The sequence below is a fragment of the Delphinus delphis genome, chromosome 10 (assembly GCF_949987515.2).
Source record: "Delphinus delphis chromosome 10, mDelDel1.2, whole genome shotgun sequence".
Lineage (NCBI taxonomy): Eukaryota > Metazoa > Chordata > Mammalia > Artiodactyla > Delphinidae > Delphinus > Delphinus delphis.
Window position 1 is genome coordinate 84,547,391 of NC_082692.2, and position 25,097 is coordinate 84,572,487.

General features: G+C 44.7%; 1 protein-coding gene across 15 annotated transcripts in view; it reads right to left on the bottom strand.

The window, feature by feature from the left end:
• Nucleotides 1-25,097, bottom strand: part of FOXP1 (forkhead box P1) — a 595,507-nt gene that overhangs the window by 20,395 nt on the left and 550,015 nt on the right. For 14 of the 15 annotated variants that reach the window (XM_060022897.1, XM_060022898.1, XM_060022901.1 and 11 more), the window contains 5 exons: nt 25,059-25,097; nt 12,307-12,390; nt 2,179-2,380; nt 1,995-2,074; nt 1,289-1,390 (listed from right to left, as the gene is read on the bottom strand). The exon at nt 25,059-25,097 is cut by the window's right edge and continues 49 nt beyond it. In XM_060022897.1, the coding sequence (XP_059878880.1) occupies nt 1,289-1,390; nt 1,995-2,074; nt 2,179-2,380; nt 12,307-12,390; nt 25,059-25,097 (507 nt within the window). The remainder of the gene's footprint in view (nt 1-1,288; nt 1,391-1,994; nt 2,075-2,178; nt 2,381-12,306; nt 12,391-25,058) is intronic. The other variant, XM_060022907.1, reaches the window with a different exon arrangement.

Below are 25,097 nucleotides of genomic sequence, written 5' to 3' on the forward strand. Positions count from 1 at the left end.
CAGCTGAAGACTGTTTTCTATTTTACATCTCAAGGCAGGCTGAGGAAGAGAAGGGAAGGGTTTTGAACCTAGGTTCCTTCGGGGCCCACGTGTCTTAATGGAAATAAAAAAGCTACCTTGGGCCATCAGAGATGATTCACAGCTCCGTAAGGTTGATGAATTAATTCTTTGGTTATATTCTTTCAAAACGCTATTTGATGAAGAATGTAGTAGAGGAAACAGCGTTTTCTGTTTCTGCTGTTGTTTTTCTCCCATATAAATTACGAACGGAGCAAGGAAGACCTGTATATCCAGCAAAGCATGTTTTCCTTGCATCCTATAATAAATTCCTATCCTATTTCTAATAATAACGCGTAAAATATCCAAAAATATTTGCATTTTAAATATTTCTAAGTTTTTTGGAATTTAGGGATTACAAGAATTCTAGATAGTAGTAAAGGTGCGAAAAAAAATATATGACTCTCAGATTGTATCTGCTGACCCTTTTTCTAAAGCAAAACTATTAAAAACCGAGAAATTTAAAGTGGGAAAATCCAAAGACTGGTGAGGGCTTAACCGAATACAATGGAATCACTACTAACAGAACCCACGAACCAGCTGCTGAACTGGGATTGAGGTATTTCATGTGACCCCCAAGGCTTGCTGGGGGCATCCCAGGTGGAGCTATGGAATCTGACCCGTTTTACAGCAAATGCTATTACAGTCAAGTCACATATTTCAGAATTTGCTTTTCTTCCCCAGAGTGCCTATGAATATCCGATGGACAGTCTCTCGACTTAAACAAACAAACAAACAAACCCTTAATAATACATATATTGGGTTCTCCTGTAATAACTCCAATATACCTTGCTAGTACTTGGAGTGCATAGGTTAAGGAGCTTATATCCAACCAATGAAAGTTAAGTGTATCTGATCAAGTGTATCTGATCATTTCTCCAGGTTCCTGATGGTTAAAAAAAAACACACAAAAGTTATCTACGCATTCTCTGCAAATACTGCTGGTGGCTGAAGACGGAAAACCATGAGGTCTGTGTACACGAGACAACTTCCTACACATTCCAACCAGAGAGAGATGATTTTACTCGTTATGCCAACATAATGGGACTCTTCCATCCCAGCATTTTAACCCCAGTGGAATTATTTTCTCAATCCAGTATGCCTACAAATTAGACTCTTCGAATGTAGCCAAACAATATGTTCGTAACTTACAACACCTGCATCTTACCGACAACAAACTCTCCTATAAATGCCAAGACCCAAGACTCAACAGGCCTGCAAGAAAGCTTACCTTCCATGTGGCAGCGTTACGCCGGAAGTAAGCAAACATTCGTGTGAACCAGTTATAGATTTCATTTAGTGTTAGCTGCTTCTCTGGAGATTCGAGAATGGCCTGTGAAGCAAAGGCAACAGAGAAAGATAATGTATGACCAAATCAACAGAACCGCCATTGTACGGTTTCTTGAAAACATAAAATAATCGTGACGCTGAGCTAAATCCTAAGGAAGGTTTCACGAAATGCTCTAAGATTAATGGCTGTATTTACCAGTTCAATAGCAAAATGCAAAATGGAATTATCTAATTGTTTGGAGTTTTTCTTTCTGTTTCCGTACAGAAATATTAATTTATTAGTCATTCATAAAGCAGAATCAAAGAGAAATGCAAAACATTTCACTAGCTGATTAAAGCTCAGTAATTATTTAGAGCTCAGATTAATTCTAGGGATCAGAGATTACTGTAGCTTGTGATAATTGACTTGCCATCTTTAAACAGGCTCATTTTCACTGTTGTGTGAAATGAATTTCCTAATAATCACATCGTATTGTAATACTTAATCAAAAGCAATTATGTTATATATTGCAGATTTAAAAAACCTTATAGAACAGGTTTTAGCATGCTTGCATACTAAACGGTTTTAAATCTACTGCATCAATATAATACATCCATGTACACCTATACCTTCCGATATAATTTCTCATACCGCGTTATTTACTTACCTGCCTAATTAAAGATGCATATGTAAATGGTGGTCTAACTTCTGCGTTCTTATAAAATTCTTGGTTCTGCGCAATATCTGCTAAATAAGAATCATTGTCCTATTAATTATCACTCTTTACAAAGAGGCTGGTCGACAAGCATTGCCGATCACAGTTCTCCCCGCGGCAAAAATGGAGCATCTACCTGAAGAGATGGGCACGTTGTATTTGTCTGAGTACCGCCTGCGGATGGGTCCCACCGTGTGCATGCTGGTGGTGGTGATGACGGAGGGGCCTTGGGTGACGGGAGTGATGGGGGCAGTGGGGGTCGTAGGAGTATGAGGTAAGCTCTGTGGAGAAGCCTCTGATGCAGACTTGGAGAGTGTGACACTTGATACCAGATTCAGCTGTGAGGAAAGGAACAGTTCTTAGAAGACCTTCAGAAAAAAACAGAGCAACCAAGAAAGCATCTGCAATGCAGCAGGAATTATACAGGGGAGGCCTGGCTAGTTTTATGCCTCACAGTAGATTTTTATCATCAGCTGAAACAGGAGGCGAGTTCCCATGTAAAAACCATTCACTTTATTTACTTACTAAAATTTCTAGCATCCTGTCCTGTGATTCTTTTTTTTCTAATTTATTTCTTTTATTGTAGTTGATTTACACAATGTTGTGTTAGTTTCAGGTGTACAGCAAAGTGATTCAGATACACACACACACACACACACACCTATATCTCTCTCTATATATACGCATATATTCCTTTTCAGATTTTTTTCCCCCATGTAGTTTATCAAATAATATCTCTTACGATGTTCTCCTTTCCTGTTGTTGCTGAGACAGGTTTTTTCCCAAAGACAGTTAAACAAGCGTTTACAGACCCAAAAGGGGTTACCTAGCCTGGTGAGTTTGAGAAATTCTGGGTCAGGACGTTTCTTTAAGCACGACTTTGCACCCTAGTATGCCTTGTAAATCTCGAAGCGGGAGAGGGAGTCCTTGTAGCCCCACGAACGCTGATGTTTCAGGAAACACCAGTTGGGATACACTGGTATCAACCTGAGCTCTCAGAACTTTCTGGAATGTGCTAGTACAAGCGAGAAACTGTTTTTACCTAATTTTAATAAAAAGGAAAGTTGTACTAGAGTAGCCACATATAGCCACTGGCTACACCACACTGGGACGGGCTCACTCAACTCCAGGATGAAACTTCACGGACGGGAACGACTGCTGAGAGGTTTGGCCTGTGACTTGTATTAAAAAGAGTGGCACCGGATCCAGTGAACATCCATTTAGTTCCATTAGTTGGCAGAGACTAATCTTTGAAAGCTTTCTCTGTCACCTTCATTAAACTCTATCCAGTATGGGATTGGAATCATTTGTTTAAAAAGAATAGGGCATAGGAGAGATCTGGAACTGTAAAACATTTTAATTTTTTTCCTTCCAGTTTCAAATGTGTAGTAACAAAATGGAATAATCCAACGCTTCAAGTCCGGAAACACACGCTAGTTATTTGCAGGAGCACAGAGGAAAATCAACAAGCCCTGTTTCGGTCCTTCCTTCCTTCTTTCTTTCTTTCTATCTGTTTCGCCTGCACCTTGAAGTGTTTCTCTAATTAATAACTGCAAACACGAGCCTGTCCCCCTTTGCAAAAACTCGTTGCTACTGAAATATTAAGTCTGGCTACACTGAAGAACTTGGTTGTTTTCAACAGAGTTCTTACAGTTTACCCAGAACTGCCCTCTGAGGAACTCGTAGCTGCCCCCAGTCCAAGAAAGTTTGGCAAAGTAGCCTTACTTGGTATCACTATCTCAAACCAGATTGTGAATCACTTAACAAATTAAGTCTGGTTCACCACTGCAACAGTCCTAAGTCCAAGACATTATTTGTGGAAAGTATTAAAAATGAGATTCCTCTGAGATCATAATCAAAGAACAGATTAAAAGAGAGTTCTAATTTGTTGGGAAGACTCAACCTTACTCATACCCTAGTAATGAGAAAGATCAAATATCGTTGAGAAAGTATTAATGGAAAAACATAAACATGGCACTGGAAACTGAACGCTGGGTTGCAAGCTTTTGGTTGGGCTTTCCTTTTTCTCCCTCCCTTTAAATGCTGACTCAGCCAACACCAGACCACCGCCGCCACCGCCGCCGCCGCCGCACCCCACCCCGCCCCGCCCCGCCCACCACCAATCCCTACACCCCATGCTCCCCCATGCCTGATAAGAGCAAGCTGTGGAGATGGTACCACCCTTATGAATCCCCCAGCAAGCTGGGCAGACGCTGGGAGCTGCTTTTCTTATTAGTGCTGGAAACTTGACTTCGTGACACACATTTGCAAACTAAGTGCTCACGGTCCGGCGTAGCAGCCGCGGCGGGATGGAGCAGATCTGGGAAGGCTGGGGCTGACCTCCTCTTTGCCTTGGGCCTTCATCACTGACCAAGTACAGGAACAGCCTGTCTAAGCATCAGCCCCAGCAACGGGTCAAGGAAATCAGCGCACGGAAGGCTAATGCTCATCAGTATACAGCTTTTAAAATGCAGATGCTCTTAGGCTTAAGAGGATCCCAGCGCTCGGGAAAGTCACGGGGACCATTTGTAAAGACCACGCTGTGAAGCCCGGGCCACCGCCTGGTCTCGCTGAATTCTCATACCATCACGAACACTTGAGATGTTGTTACTCACGTTTCACAGATGAGCAAACACAGGCTCACGGGAGATTAAATAATGTGTCCATATTCACAACCTGGACTCAAAATCACATACACACTGGAGATTCTAGGCCCTCTGTATAGCAGTCTCCTTACGCCCAGACAACGGGAACCATCAACAGTATCCGGGTTCATTTTTCTGCACGCTCATTTTTGGAAGGAACCTGGGGATTAGCTTTTATCCCTGCTTACAACTGACATTCAATAAATCTTCCCCAGCAAACATACGGCAATGGGAACTGAAACGACAGAAGAAGGAACAGAACAGACAACTGCTGCCCTCGAAGGGCTTACCGTCAAATGCAGACACTGATCAAAGGAAAACAGGCAGAGCAACCGTAAAACAATTCCGAGAACTAACTCTGCTTCTGGGCTCTTCGGTGGAAGAACAGTACCCTCAACACCACGGCGTTCTTTAAAAGGTAATGAAAATCATAATATAAATACAGCATCCACAGGGAACATGCACGCTCCTTTCCAGTTCTGTGAGGAAGATCACCAGGCCCACTGGGTTCTAGTTAATTGCCCAAACCCCAGACTCGTGGAAACATTCAGCAAGTGCAGGCCCATCTCTTGGGAGCTCACCTACAAGAACAGACAAGCCCCACGATACGGGTACAAAGTCATAAAACATGCAAAGAATGTCATTCTTGCAGCCTTAATACTTGGACTGTTTCTACTGAAAAAGCAACAGTCGGGAAGAAAATCCCTCCCGTTTAGCACGATCCACGAAGAAAGATGCAGCTGAATTTTCTGGAGGCTCTGAAACACAGGTACCAAGTGGAAATCAACACCAAGCCCGAAGAGAGCAGAGAGGGTTTTTTTTTTTTTTTTTTTTTTACCAGGCTTGACAAATGACACCGTGATTCACACCCACTGCTGGGCCGTCTCTAATAAGCCACAGAGGAAGTAGCCAATCTCGGCTAATTACCAGATAAAAATGTATTGTAAGGACTCTAATTAGGAGACGCGGATGGAGGTGATCTAATGATTAAATGCTGCATTCGACTGACCCCACCATCAATGTGCAGTGGTGCAAGATGTCACTGGAATATTTTGTAGAAACAGTAATTTTATTTCGAGGAGGGGAGGCAGTAATATTTGTAATGATGGCTATGAGGTAAACTAATTAAAAGACAGTTCCTAGAGGAAGAGGGTGGCTGAGAGCAGCTGTGGCCATTCCAGAACCAAGTGCCAAGTCTCCACAGAGGAACTGCAGTCAAGTGGAAAATTTCTGCCTGACCTCTGCCCCTGCTATTAATTTGCAGGAAAACTAATGACATATATACATATTCCCACAGAATTGCTCTAATTGCTAATTTGCCAAAGGAGCCCCGATTCCAAATCAAACACGACTGTAGCCTGCGAGGGAAGAAAGAACAAAAAGCGGTAAACTCCAAACACAGGGTGCTTCGCCTCGCGGAATCATCTGAAGGCTGAACCAACAAGTTAATGAAATGTCAACCTTGTCAACGGTGATCGAAGTTTCTTAACTTTTAAACTCCGGCTGGATGATCACATGCTGGTCTCGAGGAGAGACCATCTTTGGGGAGGAAGGTCACGAGGGAGTGATAAGATGCGGCAGGGGGAAGGTTTCAAGATAGGCTCTGCGTTCAAACCAGACCTGCTCTTTTCATTAAGGTCTCTCTCTGCAAAAACTGGACCCCCTACGCCCCCCACCACACACACAAAAATTAATTACAGACGTAGAACAGCAGAGCAAACCGGGAACGGTGAGGGGTGTGCTGCAATCTTGCAAGATTCACCTGAACTGTAAACTATTAAAACTTAATAATAGAATCATCAATTAGAAATGAAAGCACGTGTGCTTCGTGTTTCTGACTGTAGCTCAGGTTGGGAGAGAGAATTTTTTTCTTCCGGGGCCTGGAGCAGGAAGGGATGGGGACTCTGGGAGGGTTTCTTTTCCTATTTTTCAGATTGTGTTCATTTTCTATTTAAAAAGAAGTTGCTATGTTTAGAAAAGTTAGTAACTCTGATATTTTCTACATGGCAAGTTTCCATCATGTGATGATTTGGGCAAAGATAATCTCTTTGAAACGCCGGCCAAAAGCTTAAATTCTTATGTCACTTAAGATTGCCGTTGGGCTTTATTTTTTTAGTTTCTATGCACTCTCAACCGTCAGCTTTTCTCCCAGGTCAGTTCCAGGGGTGACTATCCTAGAAATCTTACCCATCCGAACAACTGGAACCAGCCCAGCTGCCCGGGACTCTGCCGAGCCCCTTTTCGAAAGATTTATCTTTCGTTTTTAAACAGTAACCTCCTCTCTCTCTTTTAAAGACGGTGAGTCACTCTCATTTTTTTAAAAATCAACAAACGGCTGAGGTAAACCCCAGACAGAAACAGACTTGTTGTAAGCATTCCCATAAGGACTCATCTGGATTTTTGTTTGTGCTCTTGCCTCGCTTCAGAACAGATGCTGAGAACAAAAGGCCAACCTGAAACCCAGACACCGAGGGACCCAGCCGCTCAGTATGGACTTTGGGGCTCACTCGCTTTTCTGCTGTTGGTTCGACTGGCCTGAGCAGGTGAATCCTGGACACGAATCCCTCACGTTCAGAGGTGGCCTTTTCTGAGGCTGGAGGGACGGGAAAGATGTTACCAGATCGTGGCAGGGGGTTGGGGGGTGGCCTTGGGGAGAGCTCTCTCTGCCTGGTCCTGCTACTGCCTTAGATCTGGGCCCTGGCGCCGGGCAGTGACCGAGAAGGTGGTCGTCAGGATGAACCTCAGGGTGGGGGACTTCGCGAGAAACAGTATAGAAACATCCCGTGTGTGTGTGTGGTGCTTGCGAATCTCTCTTTATGACGGCATCAAATTATTCCCCCAACTCAACAGCCAGGCTGCAGCGAGCAGCCCACAAAATCAGCCACTTCGTTGAGAGACCCACCCCCCTTTTGCGGAGCGGGGGGCATGGGGCGAGGGAACACACGGACGGACACACTCTCTCTCTCTCCCTCTCTCTCTCTCTGTTTTTATTAGTAGCTAAAAACGATTTCCAAACAGTCCTAACTGCTACGGTTGGAGGAAACGAGAATCCGTGCAAAGGAAAATCTAATACTGCCTTTCGCCTCAAATAGCCAAGTTCTTGTGTTTTACAACATGTCCATAAAGAAGATAGTACCTACACTGTAATTACTTGCCCACCAAATCTGAAGGGATGTGGTTTCTCCAGAGCTGGGAGCTGTTCTCCGGTGGGTAGGAGGAGTACCCTAAAGCAAAGCCTACCTCTTACGTTCTCAGGATTATAGAATATGACCTACGGTATTTTCCTGACCATATGATAGTGAAAAAGTCTTTTTCAAAAATCCTTAACTTAATGAAGTATTATTACAGACATGCTTCTTGGTGCTGGTTGTTATTATTTTATCCTCTGAGTGAGGCCTCCCTCCAAGGACAAGCATTCACCCCCAAGCAATCCATTTTGGCGTTTACCTTGAGAACATGAACTGGTACCGAGTTTGGAACAAAAGAATATCATTCTCATTAGGACAGTTTACGATCGCCTGATTTTTCGCTTGTGCTTCTCTGAACACGGAAAAGAGACAAATCTTTTAAATCGCCAACGTACAATACACGTGGGCCATTCTGTACGTATGGCAAGCCCGCCTTTGCCCACTGTATGTCCCCCATTGCTAGAATGTACAGCTCTGTTCTGGTAAACTTTTCCAAGCAGGGGCCAGCCTTAATAAAATTAAAAGCTTCTTAGTAGAATTATGACAAACGAAAAGCTTATTTCAGCTGCTGTTGGCCATTCCTTTCTCCCCTACACTCTGATCATCTTCACACACTTTCCCAGTTCCCTTCCTCAGAGACACAGACACACGCACCTGCTCTTAACCCGAGAAAAGAGTCACGAAACTCGCTTCTTTCCACTTCTTCCTATTCATCTTTTAGGTTTCACCTTAGATGTCACCTGTCCCAGAAGTCTTTCCTCAACCCCCACCGTCTAGGGCAGCGGTCCACACACTCACTCCCCGACAGCACAGCTCATGCCAGGGAGAGCCTGGGAGTGTGTCTTTGGTAGTTGGTCCCACGAGACCCCAAACACCTCGATGGCAGGGATGGTTCTGTCTGGTTTAACTACCCTATGTCTTCCTGTCGCACGTCCAATAAATATTCGTTGACGCAATAATTCGATTTTAAACCCAGGAATTCTCTTCACGAAAACAGCGTGCACTGCAGTTTGAGTCCTGGGTATAATTACGAAAGGAAAGGTTTTTATCGGTTTAAAAGATTTTCAAGCAAGCAGGAGGAGATGTTATCGGAGGCACGTGTGGAACAGGACCGCCGTAAACCCCTATTCAGGTCCTCTCCACGCTTTCCAGTGGGAGTCGCGCTCAGACCCACGCCTAAAAACTTGGGATTCTCCCGAGATGAGCACAGCCTCTGATTAGCCAAATGGGAACATGAGTTCCACAACAGCGTCCAGCGAACACGTCTACGGGCTGCTGTCAGAACAATCCAAGAAGGTTTTGGCAGTGAAATGGGAACGGGTTGGATGACTGGACACAGCAAATGACACTTACCACCCAAATGGCATTTAGTGAAAAGCAACGTTTACAGCAAAGCATTCTATCACTTAGTGACTAAGGATTTTAAAATAAACACCGAGTTCCTTTTTAAACAGAAATGGAAAAAAGAAAAAAAAAAAAAAAAAAACACTCCACAAACTTCCTGGCAAGACTCTAACGTGAGAGTCCCCAGCTAAGGTTAGATCTGAATCCCAGGGACTGCTTCCTTCAAATCAGAGAGTCTAGAACGATAGGCATCTGAACATACACCGTGCGTTCTACTATTTCAGGTGGAATAAATCAATTACAAGCAAAAGGGAGTCTTCTGCACCTTAGAACCGATCATCAGATAACTCTGTATCCCTAAAGTTGAAAGCATCAAGGGTTTGCTCTACGTCTGTCCACCCCTCCCCTTTTTTTGGGCAAAGAAGTAAAAATGTATGCAAAACACTACACGTCTACCTTTTATAATTAATTTCCCAATGCCTCACCTATACATATTTTAATAATTCCCGATTTATAAGATGGTATCTATAATAAAATTTTCTATTTTCCAATGAATGAAAAGAAGGCAGGTTCTCTCTGGCAACAGAGTGTCACACAATATCTGCTTGTCAGGCACCAATTTTTACTTCTTACATGTAAGTTACAGGATAAGGAATTTATAATGCTGCCTGTGAAGGGAACCACTTTTCATACACAAATGTGATCTTTTTTTTTTTTCTTCCCAAAGGGTAATACAACAGTCCATTTACATAAACTAATCCAAACAATCTATGTATTTGACAATGGCAAACCTCACACAGACGGCCTATTGTTGGTTTACATCTTGGAGTTCTTTATATTGGCTTGTAGCACGGCTCTAACTGTCAAAGGTTTGACTTGGACTCCAAATAAATGGTTATAGAAGTGCTGTGCAGCGATATTGGACTTCTTTGCAAAAGAAAACCTGCTGCGTATGAATTCAAAAGCTATTAATTTTTCAGTCAAAAATATTCGTGCCTATTTCTTTTAATAAAGAAATACTGTGCTGAGCTACTAAGAGATAATGTTGACTAGTGGTAGAGAATTTTCAACAGAGCAGTTAAAAATACATTTAGTAGGAGGTCCCCCTTCGAAGTTATAATTTTCTAGCATGTAAAACATTTTTTTAAATACTAATCAAGACAAACCTTCCTGCCCTGTGCATTTCCCCCAGGACCGCACTTTCCTGTTTATTGGCTGCCTAACACGGGTCCTCATGGAGATTCCCAAGGGTCCCTTTTGTGGCCTATGGAGGCCTATGTATATGGCGCTCCCTGCCGGCATCCAGCACTATCGCTCGCTGAGTGCCCCGGGGGGTTTTGCAATTCCTTTTCTGCTTTTATCCCTCCTCCTCCCAAGGAGCCTCATGATCCCAAATGAGTATATTCCTAGAGTGCGGAGTCCAAACATTATTCTAGTTCTCATAGTTAATATCTAACCTCATATCATTGGTTTTAATCCACGGAGGAAGGAGAAGATAATCGCACTCTCTCCCTTGTTGCTAGGTTTAGAGATGCAAACCCTTCAACCTGGGGAAAACCATTTCCCTAACCAACGACAACCATCTGAAGACTTCCAGAGAGTTTCAAGCTCCCTATACCCGCTGGAGAACTCAGTGGAGTCATGCCAGGATCTTACCAATTTGCTCACCTGGGTTCCTAGTATTCCCAGGACGCTCCTTAAAAGAAGGGGTTGACAGGAATAGCACCGAGAGCACAGCTGACTACTGACTCCACGATACTGAATGGCCTCCCCCTGCCCCCCTTTCTCTTGGGTAGCCTACACATTGGGTCCTACAGCCGTTTACTGCAAAATACATGGAAACCAAGGGCTCTTCCCTAGTAAAAATGGATGTGCAAAGTGTTTAATGATTTTATGTCCTATATCTCAGTAATGTGTTCTGTTTCAGACATTAATTTTGTCTGCCAACTGCATCTTGGCAGGCTACCATATTTGCTGGGTTAATAGTCTGACTCCGTTTTATTTCTATCACCATAAATCATACACGTATGGGTGTATGTTTGCTTTATTTATAGGAAAAAATCAGTCAAAACAGATAAACCAATACTTTGCCATTACGCCGCATCACTGCATATTGATTAAAATTGCTGGTACTAACTATAGATTGTCAACGCTCAATTAATTTTCACACAGTGACTCCAAGCAAAATCAAATAAAGGCAGTGTACCCTTAAATTTTACAAATCTTAAAAATCAAGAAGCAAAGCACTCTCTCCATTGTGAATAATCAGTTGAAGCTACTAGATTTTGAGAACTGTAAGTGTACAAGAAACACAACTGTGAAAGCGATCAATTTGCAACAAGTAATGAGGCCTAAGACAGGATTTGGGGTTCAGCTACCACACCTTCCACTTTGATATTAACTGTCTGTGCTTGGTGACACTCTTGAACGTCAAATAAAAGGGAACAAGGCAAGAAGTAAGAGATTGCTAAAAGTGAAATGTAATTTCAGGGTACCATGTTGGGTCTCCTCACCGCGAAGGAGTAATGTTCGCTTCAAACTCTTTAGTGACCGTTAGATGTTCTCCGTAATTATAGCCTCTGACTATTCCGACAGTGTGTTTCCTCTTTCTTTCCTTTCTTGCAGTTAGACTGGACTGGACTATCCCTCACTCCTTTTCTCACACCCACTGCCTCTTGGCTAAACCATGCTGACATGCCTTTTTCCTCTGCTTTCCTGGTCTGGCTGTGTTCTCTCTGTGTTTCCACCATTGAGAAATCAGAAAGATTGCTTTCTGTTCTGTTTTGTTTTTTCCCTTCTAGTGAGCTCTCGTAATATGTTTTAGTACCTTGGTGTAGCATCAATCATCTGTCCCAAAGAAGAGCTGATGGTGGGGCCTCGTGGCTAACGACTGTGCCTGAATCATCCCATATCTGTCTCCCTAAATGCCCAGCACACTGCCCTCTTCATAAAAGGTAATCAGAACCAGATGGAGCTTAAGTCTTTCACTACTCAAAGCTGCCAGACTAGGCGATCCTCCGTCCTTGGGGTAGGGAAGCGGAGAAGCAACACTGTACGGTTCCCCCACGGGCGTCATTCAGTACTTACGGGCTGAGGGGCAGTTTTGGGTTCCGTAGACTTCACGTGCAGGTGGGTCATCATGGCTTGCAGGCGCTCTTTGTCTTTTGCAAGCTGGTAGGGAGAAGACGCTTTGTTATTTCTTTGAATGCAGATGCAGTACTCCTTTAACATCCCAAATGATACACATTCCAAATCACACTATGGCCCCCTGGCACACGACAAAATGTGCATCAGTGCTGAATCGTTTTGAAACCTAGATGACCACTGCCAGGCTCCGAGTTACTAGAGGTGTTGGTGTGCGATTTCTCCACACAAGCTGCACGAGCCTTTAACTGGGAAGCCCTAGACCTGCTGGCACCAAGGAGTCCCACGGAACACAGACAGCTACGAGACAAAACCGTGAATCACGCCTGTTCACCAACCTGATTCAGGAGGAAGCCAAAGGAGAATAAGCTAGGGAGCTAAAAACTCGTAAATGCATCCGTTGGGGTTGTGGAGAAACTCCTAGGCACACAGATACACTTACGCAAAATTAACTCCATCTTTCTTCACAGGTAGGCACAGGTGAAGACAGCACTGGCCAGCAACTTTGGCAAGGCAGGCAGAGAGCCCCCATTTTCCAGTGAATGCAGAAAAAGCTTACTCGTTTCACGGACTCAGTATGTGAGTACCTACTATGTGCTAGTCTCATCGTACCAAAACTTCAAGTCTCCTCATTCTATCAAACGTTATCTTCTGAAGGCACATGAGTTGCTAATTGGATGTATGCAGTAGGCACTCAGACACTACTTATTACATGCTGCCTTCTTTATGCTTGCCGTGGACTCTTTCATACACAATGGTATCTTTGATAGTTCAAGATCGTTGAGCATAGGGGACATATGACAATTATGTCTGTAAAAGAAGTGGGAAATGTATCCCCCCCCAAAGGTACAGATATTAAGAGAACAGCTGTAGAATTTTGGGGAAATGTAGAAGAGATTAATACCAGAGAGAGAAAGGGGTGGGGGGGGGAGGAAGGGAGGGAGGGAGGAGAGGAGGAAGAGGGAGAGGGAGAGATAGAAAAAAAAAATCTTCATTCAGTACTTTTAAAGACTATTTGTCCAAAATAATGCCTTAAAGTTGGAGAGAGATGCATTCCATCAATGTCACATAATTAACATTAAATCTTTTAAATAACAATTAATTTTTTAAGTCTAAAATTATCTGCCCCCCCCAATCAAGTAAGACTCACATTTTTAAAGCAAAGTGTGTTTTAAGGGAGGGGTATGTTTCAGGAATTGGGGCAAGGCAGAGAAAAGGGAAAGGGTACAAAAACAAGAAAGAAAAAGCTTTCGGCTTATCCTAACTGGATGACTCAGTCTCAAGCCATATCACATTTGATTTTTTTTTTTTCTTTTTATTCCCTTGTGGTTCAGGGAGGAATAAATTAAGAAGAAAGAAAGAAAGAAAGAAAGAAAAAAGCCTTCTAGTGTTAGCATTTATCTTTCAACAAACAGGAAATGAAAATGATACCATATTAGGAGCCACTTTATGTTATTCACCCTCTGTTCTTTAGTCAGTTATTGAACAGCCAAACTAAAAGATGCTCTGAACACATAATGCTAAAGGAATTTAGTTTTCCAAGTGGCTCAGTTAGAACAATTAAAATGTTAGCAATGGCATTTTTCTAGTTATTTGTTTTTTTATGTAAGTGTCCTAAGTTTTTCGACGTTACAACTAAAACATTCTTAGATTAAGAAACATGTTTTGTTTTAAAATTACTGTGGAGCAGAAGAAATGGAGGCATATATGTCGTTCTTTTTAAAAACAAGAAGTGGGCTTCCCTGGTGGCAAAGTGGTTGAGAGTCCGCCCGCCGATGCAGGGGACATGGGTTCGTGCCCCGGTCTGGGAGGATCCCACGTGCCGCGGAGCGGCTGGGCCCGTGAGCCATGGCCGCTGAGCCTGCGTGTCCAGAGGCTGTGCTCCTCAACGGGAGAGGCCACAGCATTGAGAGGCCCGCGTACCGCAAACACCAAAACAAACAAACAAACAAAAAACAAGAGGTGGTCTGTTGTACTGAACCTTACAAATTAAAGGGTGGGAGGTGATATTTACTGAAGAGTCTGATGAATATTAATCGTGACTTAATTTGGGGGTGAACACTGTTGATGGAGCAATTACAAAGACCAAGTAGAGGGAAATCCAAATTCCCAGCACCAAAAGAAACCATCACCTCTCTCTTCCTTCCAGATGTCTACCAGGCTGACCTTTTACTGATCAAAGGTGGTAATACCACGTGGCAAACACATACCTAGAATTTGTATACCCAGCCACCTCCATAACCCTGGTGGTTTACTGCCGTAGGGAATCTTTTCTTATTTTCCCGTGTGAATATTACTTAGAATTCATCGTCCATGTTGAGAATTATCCAGGTTCCTTATTTTGCCTCAACCTCAAGCCTACCATCCTAGTTCTGCTTTACTGTGGAAAGGTGGGCAAGGTTACAGGAAGAGGCAAAAATCCAAGTTTTTGTTGCTGTTTATATGAGTGTAAACTAGCATGTCCTATATATTCTTGGAAGGGTTTTGGATTTTTATCATCAATAACAGCTCTAACTCTACCACAAACTGTTGTAACAATTGAAGGAAAAAATCCGCCAAACTCACCTTTGGGGTTTTTTTTTTAATGCAAAACGGCTAAAAATTCACACCTAGTGAAACCAGCTCCTCTGTCTCAAGTGCCTGTCTTGCATTTACAATACTCACTGGTGCTTCGGAAAGCCTGCAGATCCTTCAGCACTTTTTATGCCATCATGCCATGAGCTCACCATCCCCATCGATTTTCATGGCATCCCTTCATTATTATAATATGGGAATACAAACATTTAATATTAGCAAATATATTCCAGCGTTCCCTCTACTGAATCCCATGACAAGCAAAGAAAAGGAAGATGGGAAATTCAGTCCGAAGGTCAACTAAAAATGCAGCTGACAAATTTACCCGTCTTTTTATGTTGTGATATCAAGAGGGAATTACCCTCTCAAAGCTTTCCGGGTGGGTACAGGAGTACCACCCAGCATAAAAGGAATGACAACAGGACACACGTTAAGGGGAGCTGCTTGTGCAGTGTTTGTTTACATTAGCACGCTTGTGCCCCGTTCTGCAGAATTGACAGCAGAGTCAAAAATGGGCTAAAAAGGACGTGGACCCAACAAGCAGACTTCGATGGATTTGAATCCGGGCTCTGCGACTCTGAGCACATTATGTAACCTTTTCAAGTATTTTGTTTCTCCTTCTAAATATGGAATAATAATCTCTGAACTTCCAAGAGTTGTTTTGAGGATTAAATAAATTCTTGCACATAACAAGCTTAGCATAGAACCTAGTGCTTCGAGAATGCTCAAAAAAACCTAATTCCTTCTCTCTCGTTTTTTTTTTTTTTTAATAGGAAAGTTAAATCAATCAAGTCTATCGACTTCTACTGGCTGAGTATATGTTAGGAATCTGGATCAACATAACAGGGGTTCGGTGGAGTTTGCAGCTGGGCTAACTGGGGGGGGGGAGAATTTTGATGTTTTAAAGAAGGGAACCAGAAGCGCGGGAAAGATAGGCCCATTTCTCATGGATTTACTTCCTTGCTTCTCACTGTTATCTGTCCCTCGTCCTAAGCAAACGCTTTTTCTCCCCTCGGATGATATAGGTCATCCCCTTTTCTATTACCCATGGCCTCAAGTTAGGCTTTAGATAGTCCACACTGGGCAAGACCGTAACGGGGGTCTCGCTCCAGACTTGCTGATAACTGCCGAAGGCTAGGGGCCCCGTGCGCCACCTTCAAAGATAAAAACTAAGGGAGATTACGTTCATCCTTTCAGCAGAGAAAAGGGAACATGGTTTGGGGTTCACTGAACACAATCATTCTCTACACTGTCAGGAGGACTACTCATTTTAAGCCCAATGTGGCGGTTCTCACTTGTGAGAAAAGAAGTCTTGAAATAAGCGAAGGATTTGGGATGTGGGAAAAAATGCTGGAATTACTGAGGATGGAGAGAAGAAGGGGCCCGGCCACTCATTCGATTTCACAGAAGCCCAGACGGCTGTGGCTAGGTCAAGTCTTCTGGTCCTCGTGTCGTGTTTTACAGCTGGGGAAGCTGAGGCTCACGGGGGAGAACTTAACCCGAGGTCGTGGAGCTGGGAAGGCGCAACGCTAAGGCTAGAATCCTGGTGACAGGATGCTTGGTCTGACCTTCCTACACCGCTGTGATCCCAGACATCACCTGGGACACTGCCTGGGAACCCAGATCTCTGCCTCTCTCCCTGCCTCCATGCTGCCCTCCGTAGGCAGAACCGCGGGCAGTGGGGGCAGGGTGGAATGTGCAGTGTTACCCAGGTTATGAGGCGGCGAGTCCGGGTTAGTGCAGTGGTGATCCCCAGATTCACGGGGATCTGACCTAATCTTGCTGAGCCCAGTCCTCCAGGGGACAGACGAGGGAATAGGTGCTTCTAAGAAAGACCCCAAGGGTCCAAGTCTAACGAGGTACGTTGGGAAGACACCACTCTCTTCCATGGACTGAGCGTGCCTTACAGGGGGGCGGTCTAGACTTCCTCAGCAGGTTTGCATACAGTGACGGCCCCAACACAACTGACGGAGGAAGAATGGATCTTGTCACCTGGGGTCTCTTACGGGCGTACGATCCAAAGGAGAAAAACAAGCCAAAAAAAAAAAGAAAAAAAAAAGCGGCAACTGGAAGGAGGAGAAATGAAACTCTTCTAACCAAACTGAGTATTTACCAAATAGCTATTTTCCAGCCACTGTCTCTAACTGTGGTCATGCGCAGGCCTTCACAGCTCGGTCTTGAAGGCCAACTCCAGCTCTCAGGGGGTAGGCAACCTACGGCTCATTTCACCCCAATCGAAGAATTTCCCGACTTGTACTGTATTCTGTCACCATCTTAACATTCCTCACATGTTATTATTAAAGACTCTCTTGACATTTCAAGCAGACGCACACTGATACTCTGTCATAGTCTAGGAATTCTAATGCTCCTGGAGTAAAGCAGGATTTTAGACTATGAAAAAGCAGCGTCTTGGTCTTCCAAGGGGGGATGCGGAAGTGAGACACGCAGAGACCCTGCGTCTCTCGGCCCCTGGCACGGAGCAGTGGCAACATGAAGCTACGATGCTATTAGGACTTCTCTTTCCCCAGCACCTCTGAGCCTATTCAGAGAGAGTCACGAGGCTCTAGGAGGCCACCGCTGTGAGGAACTGTCCTGAGAACTGCTTTGAATGGGGTCAGAAAGGTCCAAAGGGGGACCCGTGACGGATAATATACTTGCGAAAGTCCAGGAAGTTGTGATTACAAACAGCCCCGCTGACGGTAGAGGCATCACAGGTGAAGTCCCCAGTCACTGGTTTGCGTTAGGCTTACTGTCTCTCCCTCTGCTATTTGCAACTTGTGCACTTTTCTTTCTGCTGACATTTTCTTAGAGCTTACAGTTCCTGGGGTAGATGGATTTGGAAAACTTCAGAATGAGCCCGGTGCCGCTGAGCTCCAGCCCTGGCCCCGCTGCCACGACTGCTGGGGAGAAAGCTCCTCGAGGCAGAGGACAGCGTGGCCTCACCAGCCAAGTTTCAAAACCCTCAGTCTGTAAGGCCTGGGTGTGTGCAGAGAACCTCATGGGGTATAGCAGAGCAAAAACTGGCCACCCCAAAATGTCTCTCTGGCATGCAGATTATTTCGAGCTGAAAAGACTCAAGGCCCAAAAGACTCAGACACTTTGACCTTCCCTGCAACTGCCTAAAAGAATTCAGAGGGCCTGTCGGAACAGAGGCATCACCAGCAGGATCTGCAAAGAATATGGGCTAGGAGGTAGGGGGTGGGAAACTCGGCAGGGCCCAGAGATCAGAGTCCACTCTGTGTCCCACTGTCTCCGCGTGGTCCCACAAACATTTATTTACCAAACATTTACTTTTCCATTGCCCTGTGAGGTGCCTTCCTCCCCTCTGAAGGCCCAAACCCCTACCCCCAACACCCTCTTTTGTCTTTAGCTGAAGATGGTATTTATGGTGAGGGTTCTGGCCATTTTGATAAGTGAACTCCGTTTTTCCCTGGGTCACTGCCGTGTATACACACTGCTACACTTTTGTTTGATTTTCTCCTGTTACTCTGTCTTCGTGTCAACTGAACTCTGAGGCCAGCCAGAAGAGCCCAGACGGGGAGAGGAAAATGTGCCCCTCCCTAACAGGGCCATGACGACCCCTGTGTAAAAAGCCATAGAGCAGCACTGGGCAAGCGAAGGAAGATGGGTTACAAAGGCTGGGCTACAATCCCAGGGTCGGCCCATCACCTGCCATTAGCTTTGGACAAGTTAATCAGATCGTCTATACCTCAGTTTCCTCTTTTGGAAGCTGGGAGGGTACCAGTTACTTCTCTGACTCTCAGAGGACCGTCATTGTTAAGATCACCATCCGTTTCGTAACACCTTCTCAGAGAGCAAGAAGAAATACTCCATTAAACATGCTCATGTTCATCATGTATGAGACACATACTGATTTCCAAAGGTGAGATTCACCCTTTGAAACATGACTCTCGGGATGGAGGAAATAGGGTAGAATCTACTCACAGAGGGGTTGTGAGGATTCAGTGAAGTTAAGGGTAAAGGCACTAGGACAGTGCCTTGGCGATACAGTAGGAGCTCGATAAACATCCTTTCAAATGGCTTCCGAGCTCCTTTAGGAAACAGTTACAAGCAGAATATGGGCAATCCACAGATCTCTCCTACAGCCGACGGATCCCAGTGGATTGGGAGGGTAACCAACTCATCCCAGTTTGCCCAGGACTCTCCTGGTTCGGAAACTGAAAACCCCAAGTCCCAGGACTCCCCGAGTCCCAGGTAAGCAAACTGCGATGGCTGGTCACCATCCCATCCTGTTGAACAGAGAGTTGAATTTTAAAAAGAACACAATAGTCTTCCACTTTCCTTCTCCCTCCACTACAACCTAGGCATATTCTCATTCCTTTGGGCTGGAATGTCCTTGCCAGGAGCTCTTTTCCCTGACACCTCCACATTACAGGAAGGAAGAAGCTGCCTTACTTATCTAGATCCAGGGCTTGGAACACACTAGGTGCTTGATGAACAGCGACTGAATGGAGTCAAATGACTCACGCATACAAGGTCTGCACCCCTCCACCCGCACTCCCTGCCGGGGGCCAGGCAGTTCATCCCCATGGGCTGGGTGGCTGCTTCTCCCCTTGGCTGCTTTCAGTATTCACTTTCAAGGGTCTCGAGGCTGAGGGCTTGTGGGGAGGCTGTCCTGAGGCGTGTCCCCCGACACATGCTGCGCCCTGGACATGATACGCAGGCCGAACCCCCCAGGCTCCTTTCTTCTTTCCTTCAAAGTCCATCTTCATACACCAGAGAGGCTGAGCTAAGGACTGAGCAAGGGCACACGGTCACGCAACAGATTAAAAAGAATAAACACGGCCAGAGAACTGTATCTATACCACGAACGTCTCAGCTTTCCAAGACAGGCAAGTCCATCAGAAGACTGTTTTCGCTTGTTGTCTGTTAGACTGGATGCTTTTCCCTTTTTCCAAAACGGAATTCTGACCCAGCCACCGACATACCTTATCCCCAGCTCGATGGCTGAGTGAACCCAAATAACTGGATGAATATGGGTTTAAATCTGGGGGACAGCAGGTGCTCAACTCTCACGGAAGCTTCAGGTGCTTCCTTACGAGGCTGGCCATGGCACTGGGGGGATGGGGGGGGCGACCCTGACTCTCAATACATCCCCACTCCCTGTGTCTCTGCCCCTCCGTCCTGTGGGGAGGGAGCCTTATGCTCATGACCCACGTGAGAGCGTGCACGCCGACGGCGGGGATTTCCCCTCCGCTTCTAACTCATTTCCATTGACTGCCTATCACCCAGAAGGTGACTCTTGTCAACAGAGAACATCTAACAGGTGGAATCTTAGAATACATCCCCTGACCTCAAACAGGACATTCCCTGCCCTCGACCCAAATGATTTCTATGGTGTCCGTCTGTCTTCATGCTAGGTGCCTACATGCACAGTGCAGAATCTCACGTCACTTCTCGGCTTGCTGGTAAGGGTTGGGGTTAATCCCCATCCCGTCCATTGACAAGTGTCAAAAAATTACAACTGCCTCTGTAATAATGAAATGCAGTTAGAAACATTCCAAAGGGCTTCAAATGCCCACTAAGATGTCTTTTTGACCACCGTCGCCCCCCACTCCCCGGCCTTCTCTCTCAGTGAGACCAGTAACAGGGGGGAACATGAGAACTGAATTAACCAACCTTTCTCTGTCAACAAGCTCTACATAAGGAGTCCACTGCTAAGAAGACGTGCATTATATATTTTGATACCTTCCAACAAAAATAAAAACAAGACAGATGCATCTCACTCCCAGTGCTGCACAGATAGGTCTAAGCCAGACTCCATAACCCATCATCTTGATTTCTGCCTGGTCGCTTGAACTCTGCCACGAGAATCTTAAAGGCTTTTCCTTCCTTTTGGTTCGAGTGCAGTGTTGTACACAGAGCACCATAAAGGGAAACATGGCCAACCACACTATTCTCCAAGGGGAACGATGCTGATTTTTAAAAAATTGCATAAAATTCTTTAGGGAGGTCTGACTGTCGGTAAGAAACGCAAGCGCCTCCTGTTTGGGGTCAGAGTTGAGGTGTCTGGGGTTTAGATCTGGGGGCTGGCAAGAGACACGGGACAGCACTCCAGCGGTTTTCCCTGGCTTTGGTCACGTCTGGGACTGACTCTGTCCTCCCGAATTCTCCAGTGGAATCCTTTCACAATGATTCTCCAGGGTAGACATAACGAGCCTCTGTTGATCTCTACTGTAAGATCCAATTTGAGCTTACTGGGTTTGTTTTTACAGTGGGGGCGCACGTGTGACCTCTCTCCCAGACGTGAACACCAGAGGCCTCGGGACTGCTCTGCAGAGAGAGTCTGGGTGGTGGTCTCATCTTGCTCTACCAGTGATCACCCTTTGGGAATACGCTCAGGCCCTGATTGCTCTTTCCTGTAGTGCAAAGTGGCACCAACGGTTTTCACATTCGAGTTAATAAATGGTAATTGTGTAACAGACTCTGAGATACTCGGAGGTTCAGGTACTTCCTGGACCGGGAAATGCCTTCTTCAAGGGAAACAGAAGCAGCCTTTGGCTCAGTCACATACAAGGCATGCCCCATATGTCAGTCTGCTGTTGGGAGAACCGAGAGGTGACGGTGGGTGATGCCAACGGGAAACGAGACAGAAAGGCTGCGGAGACACAAGAACACCCTTTCCATGTAGCCTAGCTGCTGCACAGACCTGGCTTCCCCAATACCTCGGGTTCTCTGGGCACAAGGATGATTAGTTAAGTCAATTAAAAAGTACACTTCCAGACACGGGTGCATGAAATGGCAAATGGAAATACAAACATCAGAGAAACAGGAAGCCTCAAATGGGTCTGGCTGTGAGTATAACTGTACTTTGCCCCAAACTCTCCCAAACAGATCGGGTCTGCCACCCAAAGAGTCTCCATCCGGTCCTTGATAAGGGCATCGGGCACAGAAAACTGCTGACATTTTCTTGTGCATTTCATCTGATTAAATATCTAATGGGTAAAATCTGTTTGGGTTTGGCCCTTATCTAGCATTGAAAGTCTCTTTGGAGCACGCTTCTGATGTTTCCAAGAACGCATTAGTGTCAGCGAACACTACCCAATGAATGAACAGTGCCACTGGAGAGCTATTTATTTATAGTCTACTTTTTTTTTTTCTAGAGAATAAGAACCAGGAGGGCAGCCCGATCCATTTCACTCATCTCATACTCCTTAGTGGCTCCTACAAGGCTCTTGCCATGTTACAGGCTCCGGGTAATGTTTGCTAAATGCATGAGCAGACAAATGGACGGATGAATGAATATCCCTCAGCCAGCTCTCCGCGACCCCCAATATCGGCAAGTATAATAACTGCAGGTGAAGCTGCCCTTGGGGGAAACTGACCAATATGGTGACTAGACTGGTTTTCTATACCGAGGCAAAGAAGGATGAAGTACGAAGGGGCGAGCCGACCTTTAGGGAGCCAGGAACCTAAGGGAACAAGTTGCTAATAACGTGATGCAAATTGTTTTCTTCTGCTCCTCTAGATCAGGAATTGCTTGGGAAACTTCTTCTGCAAGGGCCAGCCAGATAGTAAATATTTTCAGCTTTGCAGACCATCGAGACGCTGTTGGAATTACTCAACTTTTCTGTTGTAGAGCACAAGCAGTCACGGATAACACGTAAATCAATGGGCATGGCCGTGTTCCAACACAACCTTATACGTGGATGCTGAACCTCGAGCTTCATATAATTTATTCTTCCTTTGATTCTTACCTCCCCTACCCCAACTACTCAGAGTGTAAAGACCTTTCTCAGCCCGTGGGATTCGGCCCAGGGTCTGTAGTTTTCCAAGCCCTGCTCTCGACAAGCACCGTGTCCTCGTTGCAGCAACGCTCTCAAGCTTGGAAGACACTGAACTCTTCGGAATGAGCCCCGCCTTCCTCCATTAAAGCAAACTCGCTGGCAAAAACGTTATAAGGAACATCACCGGTTAACTACCACATAGTAACTTCTGGCCAGGTGATCGTCTTTGATTCCAATCAAAAGTTGAAAAGCCAGCCTTGGGTTTGATGTAGGACTGGAGGATGAAGGGAAATCTATGACTACGTGAAATCCACAAATAATCCAAGAGTCATCTTATCGGTCTGTACCACTCCCAGGCCACATGCGCCAAAACTCAACCTTAAAGCTGCCAGAAGATAACCACCTGACTTACTGATCGTCTAACTCCTTTCCTTCTCCCACCCGCTTCCTGTGGAGGGTGAGGAGTAGTGAATAAAAGAGATAGTCAGTTCCTGAGTAGTTAACGGTGGCCCCGCACTCAGATTTGCAGTCTGGAACGCCAACCTAGGTGAACCATTACCTCTGGTAAACAGTTTATTCTAGCTGATCATTAAAAATTTAATTTTGTCAATTAGATACATAAATGCAGGAACTTGGATCACTTTATAAACACCACCACTGAGACATGTAAATTCAGGTAGCCGTAGCCATGGAGTTTGTTTTGTTCAACCCAATGCTTTAAGGGCTTCCTATGCTTTTCAACCACCAGTGAACTCTGGGGGTGAGATAAATATACTCCTTCTTTCCTTCCCAACAAACGTGCTAAATTTAAACATGTTTCCAAAGGCTTATGTAAGAATTTGGGGATTTTACGATGCGCCCTTTGCCTGTATAAATATCCCACTGTCCTAATAAGTTCATATCTGTAGTCTGAATGGAAAAACATTAACTACTTAAAGAAAATAACTTTTGAGACGTTCTGACTAAAAATAAAATGTGATTTGTCATATAAGGTGATAACTAATTAAAAAAAAAATCCTTTCTATCCTGAAAGTCAAAACAAAAAGTTTAAGTGTGTGTTGGCTGATTTTTCTCTGCAACTATTTGAAGCTGTAAATGACTTAACTCAGTAAAATTCCAAATGTAATTATCTTCTGTACTTAGCCTAGGGCTCTCCATATATCTCGGCATTGCTGTCTTGCATACAAAATAGGCCTTTCGATGGCTGGTAACAATATAATGTACAACATTGTTTTAATTTCCCCGAGTCGGCTAACCTCTTGCCTACACTGAACCAGCCAGAGGAAGAAGCCACAGTGAGTCATCAAGCACTCAACAGCATTTTGGAACTCGGCTGCGTAAATGGGGTTTGTAGGGTCAGTCTTTTGCAACTGTACGTTTTAATAATCTCCATTTCTGACCCAATTTTTACTTTTAGAAACAGATTTGCTATTAATTATACCAAGGAGGGAATTACTGTTAAAATATGGTGGGGTTCATCAACAAGTTACATCAGGAAGTAGAACCCACACTTAAAGTGCCCCTCACCCAGATGTGATGCACAGGAACGTTTGCTGAAGTTAATTTTCTGTAGTCATAAAGCACATTCCTCACGGCCCAGTGAATTTCCAAATACAAGACTCTCTCTCTCTCTCTCTCTCCCCCCCCCCCACCTACACACACACATACACACACACATCTATATATATCTGATATCCACATGATATATATACCTAATGTGTGTTTATATGTACGTGTGGGTGTAAGTGTACATATTTAAAATTTGTGCAGTGAACTCTCAATTGTTCTCAGTGATGGAGAGAAAAAGGGGACAATGAAAAATGAGGCATAAATCCACATATAGTTTCTATTTTAACTCTGGAGAACAGCCTTGCATGTGTGCTGGCTCGCTCAGTCTTGCCCACACACTCACGTGCTCGCTCGCTCTCTCTCTCTCTCTCTCCATTCATTCACTCCCCATCTCTCTCCCCAGCTTGTTTTCCTAACTTCGGGTTAATAATATTAGCAACGGAGAGGGCTTAGACCAACAACAGATAACCAGAAAAGTTAAAAAGGAGAAGAGAGAAGGGAGGTAAAGCGAGAGAGAGAGATGGAAGAGCTAAAAAGCAGAGGCTGAGGGTTGGCGGCATATACAGGGATGCACAGAACTTTGAAACGTCTGAGCGGCAGTGCCCAAGAATGAACTGGAGCTGAACCTTCCCAAAGAGAAAAGTAAATAAAAGACAATAAAATAAAATAAGATAAAAGAAAGGACAACAACAGGTTTTGAACCTTCCATTCAATAATGAGTACACAGGAACTCATTACAGAACACTACAGAAATTTGGAAGTGGAGGAATACTGAGGTAATATCAAAAATAAATGTGGTTTTACCTGTAGCTCTAACTGCTGTACAACCTGCATTTGTACTCT